Source organism: Sapajus apella, unplaced genomic scaffold, assembly GCF_009761245.1.
Source record: "Sapajus apella isolate SASKATOON/1434 unplaced genomic scaffold, GSC_monkey_1.0 scaffold101, whole genome shotgun sequence".
In the NCBI taxonomy this organism is placed as follows: Eukaryota; Metazoa; Chordata; class Mammalia; order Primates; family Cebidae; genus Sapajus; species Sapajus apella.
In genome coordinates this window covers 5,993,982-6,005,569 of record NW_022437041.1, presented here as the reverse complement: position 1 = coordinate 6,005,569, position 11,588 = coordinate 5,993,982, and the positions used below count along the sequence as shown (strand labels likewise).

At 41.7% G+C, this 11,588-nt stretch overlaps 1 protein-coding gene across 2 annotated transcripts in view; it reads right to left on the bottom strand.

Annotated features, from left to right (window-relative positions):
• The window catches only part of TNFSF10 (TNF superfamily member 10), a 17,458-nt gene extending 6,576 nt beyond the window's left edge, over positions 1 to 10,882 (bottom strand). The window contains exons 1-2 of one of the 2 annotated variants that reach the window (XM_032258293.1): positions 10,569 to 10,821; positions 1,742 to 1,879 (exon numbers count right to left, since the gene is read on the bottom strand). In XM_032258293.1, coding sequence (XP_032114184.1) covers positions 1,742 to 1,879; positions 10,569 to 10,700 — 270 coding nt within the window. In that variant the 5' untranslated portion in view covers positions 10,701 to 10,821. The other variant, XM_032258294.1, reaches the window with a different exon arrangement.
• Between the last annotated feature and the right edge of the window lie 706 nt (positions 10,883 to 11,588).

The window sequence follows — 11,588 nt, the reverse complement described above, 5'->3', positions numbered from 1 at the left end:
CTGTGTTCTCTCCCGCCTTCTCATCCATTCCCTCTGTGTTCTCTCCCACCTTCTCTCTATTCTAGTTGGTAGCAGGATGTGAGATGGGAAGGTGAATGACAGGAATAGCAGGAAAGAGATACGTCCCCACTATTTCTCTTCTCTCCCCACTCTCTGTCCACGACACCCAGCCGTCTCCTGACCTCCAGCCTTCCACCCTCGTTCTGAATTGCTCTCCCCTGCTGGACAGTTCACCTCCACTCTCCCCAAACCCCTATCCCAGGGACTTGGGAGTTTCATTTCTCGGCTCCCTCAGGACCCTTCTCCAGTCCAGGCTTTTCCTAGTGTCCTGGCCCTTGCACCCTGAACACTCGCTGTCATTTGGAGTGATGGAATCACAGCTGCTTGTGTGCAGGGGCACCCCAGCCCGGGGCCATGCTTCTAGGACAGGTATGTTTCTAGGACTCCTACGGGGAAGTCTAGTTTCGTTTCCCGTAGAAATAGCATCTTACGTAATGTCGGGGCTTTACTGTGAAAACAGCTCAGGATTATAAACTCATTCCCTAACCACCAATATACCACTATTTCTATGGAGAAACAGATGCTGAGCACCAAACAATGGACTCACAAACGTGTAAAAACACATTCTTCTCCTACCCTGGGAATTCCCCCCGGTTATGGCTTAAAACAATGGTGTAGTTCACAGTTTACACTAGAGTATTTTTACAGCTATGTTCTCATCTGATATTTTTACATAGGCAGAAGCAGTTTTTTTTCTTTTGAGATGGAGCCTTGCTCTGTCGCCCAGGCTGGAGTGCAGTGGCACAATCTCAATGCACCCTCCACCTCCCAGATTCAAGCGATTCTCCTGCCTCAGCCTCCCAAGTAGCTGGGATTACAGGCACACACCACCATGCTTGGCTAATTTTTGTATTTTTAGCAGAGACGGGGTTTTGCCACGTTGGCCAGGCTGGTCTTTGACTCCTGACCTCAGGGAGATCTGCCTGCCTCGGCCTCCCAAAGTGCTGGGACCCATGCCCAGCTGCGAATATTATTAAATGCCATCTTACAAAGAAGGAAGAGCCTAAGAGAAGAAACCTGATTTTATCTGACTCTGCCACATTCAAAAAAATAAACTGCTAACTAACGTGTCTCTGCTAGAGGTCCCGTTTAAGTAACATCCATACATAGATACTTTCTGTAATTTGTTATTTACTGGCTATAAATTAAGAGAAAAAAACGCTTCAATTTCTCAAAGCATCTTTTTCTTCCCTTCCCTTTTTTTTCCTTTCTTCCCTCTTACTTTCTTCTTTCTTCATCTGCATAGATATACAAAAATAAATATTTATCTCCAGACATCTGCAATATGGGAAGAAAATAAATCACGATTTGGCCTCCTTTATCTTTTGAACGAAAAAAAAATCCCATACATCCTTTATGACTTTGGGACCTTCTGTTCATTACCCTGTCTGTGCCTCAGTTTCCATAATGTGAGATTAAAAGGTTAGACTAAATGTGGAGGCTGTCTGGGATACAGGTATGAACTCTAGACCAGGGGCCAGCCACGCCCTGCCCTCTGCTGCTATGCCCCATTTTCCTAGTTCTATGAATTTAGGGGAAATTACTTAAACACTCCGGGCCTAAGTTTTCTTATTTGTAGAATGAAGAGTCTAGGCTTGATTATCTTAAAGATTCCTTTGCTTTAAGGAATTCTTCCGGCCTTTTCTGCCTGCTGGAGAGGTTGTCTGGTGAGGTTACCTACCTTTCTAACGAGCTGCCGGAGTTGCCACTTGACTTCCCAGCAGGGGCTGTTCACACTCTCTTCGTCACTGGGGTCCCAGGAACTGCCATCTTCTTTTAAGAAACAAGCAATGCCGCTTTTGGAGTACTTGTCCTGCATCTGCGTTGAGATGGAATGTATTACGCATAAGTGCTTTTTATTTTTGTTCATTTGGAAGTTAAAACAACAGAAACTGACGGCAGGCTTGGAGAAGTTTTGGCACGTTGAGTAAGTTCCTGCCTGAAATAAGAGTAAACATGCTGTCCTGTGCCCTTTAAACAAAGGAATAAAAGTAAGCAGCTGGATATGGTGGAAAGGATCCAGGGGTTCGTCAAGATCTGACCGCTGTGCCTTTCTTGGTAAGTTGCCTCTGTTCTCCTGTGTCTGTTCCTTTGTTTTGAGCTGGTTCACTACAATGATTCTGAGGTCTCTTCCTGCTCTGCCATGGCATGTATCCCATTCTGAAGCTGGAAACCTACCTAGATACAAGGTCGGCAATGGAGTCAGTTTAAATTCCAAGATTCTAAATAAAAACCAGCCAAATCATTTGGGAGGGGGTCATATTCTGTTTGTGGATCTGAGCTGTGGCTAAGTAGATTCTAGTAATTGATCTGATTTCTACTCCTCTGGCAGGCAGACTCTGGACCGTGTTGCTGCTAGAAATCTGAATGCTGTCTCATTAAATGTTCACACGAACTAGGGATTTATTGGCAGAGACTTTAAACACTCTTTGAAGGTTTTCTCACCGTTTCTGATTGAAAGTAAACAATGGCAATAGCAGATCATTGTCAACAAACTCCTAACCCTCATCAGCAAATCCTTGCTTGATGTTATAAACACACAGACACACACACACACACACACACACACACACACACACACAGACACACACACACACACCCCCCAACCATCCAGAACTCTTCCGGCTGATAATTGTTTAATCAAGAAGAATAAGAAACAGAAGGTCCAAACAAAGCCAGAAGGATTTCGTTTGTTTGCTTTGCCCATTTCTTCTCTTCTGTTTTGTTTTGTTTTTAACAAGTGGGATTGAAGAGATGTTATTTCCCTGAAAAAAAAATCTCCTGAATTGACTCTACCTGGGGAAATAAATGACAATTTTAATCTGTTATTTGAACTAAAGGACTGCAAAGCCTGAAGGAAGGGTCAAATTGAATGATGACAAACTCCTTCCTATAAAGAGACAATCTCATTTTAAATCAAAATATCTGAACTGTTTATGAGAGGTCCTAGCCAGGATCACAGAGTTCTGTCTCAGCCCTATAACCCTTGGACATTTGACCAAGGTCCCTCAAATGGTACACACTTGAGTTAATAAATTTCCTCCACACACCCTGACATAGATCATTCATTTACTTTCAAACAATTGTTTATTTTCCTTCTTCCTCTTTGAAATTACAAGAGAAAAATATTCCCATAGTATATGTACTGGGAGGTGAAGCTGGGGCCACCTGAGTTGAGAGATCACTGGCCATGGAATTAGGCACATTAAGGACCTTGCCCCTGCATGCCCAACTGTAGATTCGTAGTTGCACCTCCAATTTACTTGGGAGATGCAAAACCTTTGCAAGGAAAGCACCCAGTCACATATGATTTAGAAATAAGAGAGCATGTCGAGCCAGATGTGGAAAAGGATCATGAAAGAAGAGACGAGGAACTGAGATCAGCCACAAGGGCTGAGGGTGGTTCCAGGAAGAGCAGACGTTTCCTGGACACTGTGCCAGTTCACCCACCCAAAGTATGAGTGTGCTCTGGCTAAGCTTCGGTTTGATTACACTGAGCAGACAAGCTCACAAATCTCTGTAACATGTTGGGGCAAAAAGTGTGCATATACCAGAAAGGAGGAAGCAATATGCCTTTTCCCCTCACAGCAGCTGTAAGGTATCTTAGCAGGAAATGGCTGAAGATGGGAGGCTCCAGCCGTAGGAGGCAAGGTACAGAGTTGACAGCTGCCTATGATTAGGTTGTAATGGTGTCAGGCAACAACTTTTCAACTGAGGTGGAGTTTGACTTGGGTGGTGGTGGGGGAGCTTGAGCCACAGGGACCAGCCCAGGTGAGTACAAATTGCTGTATAGAGCCTGTAATACCATCTGAGTATTTCCCAGAAATACTTTCTGGAGGAGGTGGGGGGAACCTGGAGAATTGAGTAAGATCCCAGGTATGAGTGGATGGGTGATTGACAAGCTAATGTAGTTACATGATTACCCAGGAGTTCATAAAGCCTGGATACAGTCAGGATACACAGGCAAACTGGGAAGCATGGAAAAGTAAAGAACACATTTCCAAAAGTTAGAAAAAAAAACCACTCCAAAATTAATTAGTAAATCACACAAACAAAATCACAACCACTAACAGCTGCTATACTCCCACCTCCTAGTTAACCTTTGGAGGATGTCTCTTGTTTACAGGGGCAAGATCAGACTGCACGCATGTGCACAATTTTGAGTATGGTTGTTTTCTCATAAGACTATATAAAAATTCTGTGTTCTTTAAATCTGTATGAAGATTATACATGTATGGCATGGATATTTGAAAATTTGTAAAATATAGAAAAATAAAAAGGAATAAAAAGCACCCATAATCATACCATCTAGAGATCACATTGCCATTTTGGTGTTTCTCTTTCTAGACCTTTTTATGCATAAGTATTGATTTCTGAACACTAGAAATCCAGAGAGGAAGCCCCAGTCACCTTCTTCACCCTCACATATTTCTTGCATCTTGTTCGTTAGTAGTTTCTTCTATAGAACTTGGCCATACTGGTGACTAGACAGATGGCGGGCTGACGTGGGGTGCTGTGGTTATTCTAAGAATGATCATGAGCATGATATGCCTCCACCTGCCTCCTCCCAGCCTTTCCACTTCAAAGTATGAATTTCCTGCAGCATATCATAGGCTGAGGTCTACTATCTAACTAACCACGCCTGGGCACTGGGGGCAGGAGATTGTGTAGGTGGGTTATTTTCATTTGCGTGCCCTTGTAAAGAAAGCTCTTGCAGTGGGTGCCTGTTCTTCAGCTCCAGGAGCTCTTGGTTCTGAAAAGTGGATTTCCATGGTGACTGCTCTTGGGGCTGTTACAAACATGGTGGTTGGCTAGGCCAGGGTCAACCAGTCCTTGTTGGGGCTTGAGCTCAGCAGGGTAGAATCAGCAGGATAGACAAGATGGCAGCACTGACCATCTCTGCTGCCCAGACATTAGTCTCTGACAATCATTTTCTGCAAACTACAAATAGCACAAAGATTCATTTATGAAGATGTGTGGAGAGGAAGCCCTTCTCCTTTTTCCTCCACTTCTATGATGCCACAGTGATAGGCCATTCTTTAGTCATAAAACTTTCTCAGAGGGACACAGACTTCAGGGGCTCAGCCCATACTGGTTGATCATGTTTGCAGGTCTACAGGCTTATTTATAAAGGTCCAATCCAATGTTATAAAGCCTTCCTTCACCCTTGCACCCTATAATCCTGGCAGACTGTATCTTCTGCAAATTTTCGCCAGCTCAAATGAAGGCTGTGTTCAATTTTCAAAAATTAATACTTATGTTGAATATACTTTTCCAAAGTCTACACAGAAGATTCAGATTTATTTTCCCTTGGGAAAATATCTGATGAAGAAAGTGACACTTTCAGGAGACTCTTCAGCAGTAATTACAATGCTACTATAAAAAAAGCATTGTATTGTATTAAAAAAAAATGCATTGTTAAAAAAAAAAGTAGGTGCTTCCATGTATTGAGTACCTCCTTCACACTTGGGTTCAAAATCAGGCTTTACCTTTTACTAGTTTTGTAATCTTAGACAAATCTCTTAACTTCACCTGAGCCTTCTTTTTTTTCATCTATAACAAGAGGTAATTACCCTTAGGCTATATAATTGTTCTGAGACTTGAGACAAGGCAATATCTTTCAAAGTTCCTGGTACGCAGTAATTGCTCAAAACCTATAATTATCCTAGCCTTCGAGAACTCTCAATGAATTCTTCTGCATGCCTAACATACATGTATTCATATATCAATATGCAATTAAGAAAAATGTGTGCAACTGGGAAGATCCTAAGCCTTATATGAAATTTCCACTTTTATAGTAGAATTGAAAAAGAAATTTGATTATATACACAGACAATTGCATAAGTCAGTTCAGCAAAGAACTGGTTGATTCAATCTTGAAATTAGTCCAACTTGTAATGTGAGCACATTGATGGAGCTACTTGTGTATGAAGTAACAGCTTTATTCTGTGTATGCTGCAAAGTTAAGAAAGGTGAGGACATTCTGGCTCCACAGTGGTGAACATAGCAGCATTCCAGTCTCTCATGTAGACTTAAAGCTAAAGGTATGATGATAGTTTTATGAATATTTTTTTCTTACAAAAGAAAGTCTTTTCTAAATGTGCCCTACAATAAACCTGACTTTGCTGGTCATCTAATGGTAGCCATAATTTTCATAATCACTTGCAAATCAAACAAGAATCTGCCTCATCCATTTCCAAAAGAAAAATTTCTGATTGAGATAACTGAATTTACACTCCACAGGATATGCAAACTACATTTCCCTAGCAAATAGTTAACACTCTGTGTCTTTTGCACAATTTATACTTTTCTGAGATGCTTAGCCTTTCATTTGCTAGTCAGCTGCCAGGGTTGATGCTGCAGGATGCCCTGTGCATTCTTTGTACATCACAAGGTGCAAACAGGTTAATCCTGTGGCCACCCTGCTGCGGAGGGAGAAGCCTACAGACCTGGGCTCTAACTGCCCCCGCGCTGCCTCCAATGCCTTGTCTGAAGCTGAGTATATTATTTCTTGTCTCCTCATCTGTAAAAAGGTGGTGGAGGGTGGGAGTGAGTGTGAGGGCTAGGGGGGATCTGAAGTTCCTTGTAGCTCCTAATTCTCTACTATTTAATATACAATTAGTTAAAATATATATTAGAAGTCAACAACTGAGTTGGCTTATTTTCAGAAATTTTGCAGTCATAATTCCAGGGAGTTTTCATTGAGAAAATCATAAATTAAAATGGCACTAAGTGTTTTCTTTTCTGTCAAAGATACCTCGATTTGTACATGAACCATTTGCAGGCAGAGAGTGGTCATTTTATGCTCCATTGTTTTATCATGAACAGCTGTGTTTCTCTGATAACTTCTTTATTACAGATCCTACCGATGACATGCCAGTGCCCCAGGAGTAGGCAGAATGTCATACCTTTGTATTCTCAGTTATTGTCAACACAGCAAAACATGTCAAAGGTCTGAAGGTTCACCAGGACTAGCTACATCTAGAACACACAACAGGAGGGTTCAGTGATTTAGAGCCTGGCTTTGGGTTGAGCCTGACTCTACCCTTGTTGCCTGCATGTTCGTGGACCTACCATGCTTGTGAAGGCTGTTCATTCATTCAGCAAGTTTTTAGTGAATCACAAGTATTAGTATTAGTGGCTACTTGGGAGCCATATGGTAGACCCAGAGGTATACTGGTGAGCGGAAGCAAATCCGGCTCTGATACAGCCACCCTCGTCCCCAAGAATTCATGAGTCAAGAACTGTAACTCGCATCCAGGACAACAAAGCAGGGAAGACAGAGCCGGAACGCCGGGGGCTCCTAGCAACGGGCTGGGGCGGGAGTTTCATGGAGTTTCCTGAGGAAAAATTATTTGCCCTGGAGCAACAAGTGAAGAAGCTAAATTTGGTGCCAGACGTGTAGTCTGCAGTCTGCAGAAACCAGGTTTTTAGGTAATATTTACAGACTTTGAGGTTGTTATGTTTTGGCAGTGTGTAACATGCCATTTGAAATCTGTTTGCCAGGGCAGTCATGCAAGAGAAAGAAATAAAGGGTATTAAAATAGGAAGAGAGGAAGTCAAATTGTCTCTGTTTGCAGATGACCATAATTGTATAAAAACTCCATTCTCTTAGCCCAAAAACTCCTTAAGCCAATAAGCAACTTCAGCAAAGTCTCAGGCTACAAAATCAATGTGCAAAAATCATAAGCATTCCTATACACCAATAATACACAAGCAGAAAGCCAAATGGTGAGTGAACTTCAATTCACAATTGCTACAAAGAGAATAAAATACCTAGGAATACAACTTACAAGGAATGTGAAGGACCTCTTCAGGGAGAACTACAAACCACTGCTCAAGGAAATAAGAGAGGACACACACAAATGGGAAAAAAAATCCATGCTCATGGATAGGTCAATATTGTGAAAATGGCCATACTGCCCAAAGTAATTTATAGATCCAATGCTATTTCCATCAAGCTACCATTGACTTTCTTCACAGAATTAGAAAAAAACTACTTTAAATTTCATATGGAACCAAAAAAGGGCTTAGACAGCCAAGACAATCTTAAGAAAAAAAAACAAGGCCGGAGGCATCACACTACCTGACTTCAAACTATACTCCAAGGCTACAGTAACCATAACAGCATGGTACTGATACAAAAACAGAGATAGGGACCAATGGAACAGAACAGAGACCTCAGAAATAACACCAACCATCCGCTCTTTGACAAACCTGGAAAAACAAGCAATTGGGAAAGGAATCCCTACTTAATAAATGGTGCTGGGAAAACTGGCTAGCCATATGCAGAAAACAGAAACTGGACCCCTTCCTTACAGCTTCTACAAAAATTAATTCAGGATGCATTAAAGACTTGAATGTCAAACCTAAAACCATAAAAACCCTAGAAGAAAACCTAGGCAATACCGTTCAGGACACCGGTATGGGCAAAGACTTCATGACTAAAACACCAAAAGCAATGGCTACAAAAGCCAAAATTGACAAATGGGATCTGATTAAACTAAAGAGCTTCTGCACAGCAAAAGAAGCTATCATCAGAGTGAACAGGCAACCTACAGAATGAGAGAAAATTTTTGCAATCTACCCATCTGACAAAGGTCTAACATCCAAGATGTTAAACAAACAACCACATCAAAAAGTGGGCAAATGATATGAACAGACACTTGTCAAAAGAAGATATTTATAGGCCAACAAACATGAAAAAAGGCTCATCATCACTGGTCATTAGATAAACACAAATCAAAACCACAATGAGGTCCCATCTCATGCCAGTTAGAATGGCGATCATTAAAAAATCTGGAGACAACAGATGCTGGAGATGTGGAGAAATAAGAATGCTTTTACACTGTTGTTGGGAGTGTAAATTAGTTCAACCATTGTGGAAGACAGTGTGGTGCTTCCTCAAGGATTAGAATCAGAAATATCATTTGACCCAGCAATCGCATTGCTGGGTATATATCCAAAGGATTAGAAATCATTCTACTATAAAGACACGTGCACACGAATGTTTATTGCAGCACTATTTACAATAGCAATGACATGGAACCAACCCAAATGGCCATCAATAATAGACTGGATAAAGAAAATGTGGCACATATACACCATGGAATACTTTGCAGTCACAAAAAAAGATGAGTTCATGTCCTTTTCAGGGACATGGATGAAGCTGGAAGCCATCATTCTCAGCAAACTAACACAGGAACAGAAAACCAAACACCCATGTTCTCAGTCATAAGTAGGAGTTGAACAATGAGAACACATGGACACAGGGAGGGGAACATCACACACTGGGGCCTGTCAGGGCATGGAGGGGAAGGGGAAGGAGAGCATTAGTACAAATACCTAATGCCTGTGAGCCTTAAAACCTGGATGACGGGTTGATGGGTGTGGCAAACCACCATGGCACATGTATGCCTAGGTAACAAACCTGCACATTCAGCACATGTATCCCAGAACTTAAAGTAAAATAAAAAAATAAAAAGTAAAAAAAATCTGTTTGCCAGAATTCATGAAGAACAATAGACCTCATGTGAGTTACGAACCTGAACTTCACTCTGCTGTGTGCTCTCAGATAAAGTTTCTAAGAGCTACGTTACAGATTTGTTCTGACAGAAAGTGTCAAAGTAACAAGGCCCAATTTACAGACTTTGCTACTGCTGTGGAACAGATTTACTATTTGTGTTGGAAAGCAGGAAAGAAATTTTATAATTCCCCACTTAATTGGTCAGAATTTCTAACTGTGCACCTTGGATTGCTGCACATTGGACTCAAAAGGAAACTGGTCATGAGGAAATATACTTTTATTTATTCACGGCTACAGGGTAAGTACCCGTCCCTTCGGATTTTATTCCAAACCTTGCTGTAATATAAAGAAGGAAGTTTACAAGACATGACATTGCTGCTTTTACAAAAGGACATTCTGTTTATTTTTGCAGTAACTTTCATGTCCCCATAAGCAGAGTTGCCACAGTGTGCACTACCTTAGATTGTTTTACTGCTGTGTACTTGTCATTTTTTTCCATTTTGATCTAATTTAGCCTCAGTTTTATTTGTGAATAGTCTTTTACATTTTTTGTATGCTGAATATGGGCACCAAAGAGCTTGTAAAAGTTATCTTTTTCAATCGAATGTGCACAAATAAAAGCTTGGAAAAGAAAAAAAAGAACTATAAAGCGTTTAGCAGAAAGCTTTCATGAACAGTTGCAACAGCTAATATTATAAAATACAAATACTTCTGAAAACAAAAAAGCTCTCGGGAGTTCTGTTGCCCGCATCTGCTAGTAACTCGTGGAGCCAATTCTGTGACTGCACTTCGTTTACACAATTTCTGGAACTTACACGTTGGCGAAGTCCTCAGTGGTTATGCAAGTTAGCAGCTCGAGTCTACCGACAGAGAAAGAAAGCAGCCGGATCTTCAGAGAGGAGCAAGCTGACATGCAAAGGAGAAGCAGGTAACGGACAACTGCTAAGCGCCTCAGAGACTGAACGCACTGCATTGCACTGACCTGCTTCAGCTCATTGGTGAAGTACAAGTAAGTTACGGCCACACAGAGGGACTGCAGGAGCACTGTGAAGATCAGGATCAGCACGCAGGTCTGCCCGGGGCTGGGTCCCCCCTGACCTTCCATCATAGCCATGATCCTGCCGGAGTCTGAGTGCTGTAAGTTAGCCAGGCAGCCGGTTTCTGAAGCCCGCCTTTCTGTTTCTTTTATGTCAGCAGAAAATGAAAGTGCATTGACTTGTTTTTCTCAGTAATGTTGCCTAGCCCCACCCTCTGTCCCTCACCTCTGCTTCAAATTCCTCTGAACCCAGACAGAACTCAGAGACAACACTTGTCTCAAGGTGATGGTTGGAAAGGAGGGAAACTGAAAGAAGACCCTCTCCTCACCCATGCACCCCTTCTCTGCACGCATAGAGGGGTGGGATTTTCTTTTATTTTCCCTAACATATCCTCATTCTACCACAGAGCCCTAAGCCTGATGGCCTGTTTTCTAAATTTTAAGAGAATTCTTATGACCTCAAACTTCCATGTCTGGTTTTTCTCATGCTACTGTGAGGTGCAGGAAGAAGGCAGGTGGGAGTGGATAAAGGAAAATAGAAATACTGTCTCATAGCAATGGTCCTGCTGCATAACTCCATCTTGAATGTCAGAATCTAAATATTGACTTCTTCCTCTTTGTAAACCTTCAGACACAAATTCTAATCTCCTTCTCAGATCCCCTAGCCTACCAAGACAATATACCTTGTGTTAGACTGGACAGGTCAGAAGTAGTTGACACTCTCCGAAAGGCAAAGGAAAGAAACATGTAGATGTTTTCTAAAATATTAACCCCAACACAGTGTCTCACTGTCACTATCCTTCTTTTATGGATTAGGAAAAGAAATCACAGGGAGTTGATTACCTTCAGATTCAAGATCCAGCCCCAGATCTCTCCACTATCAGATGCGATACACTGGTCCAGTTTTATATTGTCTATATATCTTGTTCAGCATCTTTCTGTTTCCTCTTTCTTTCTTTTTTTTCT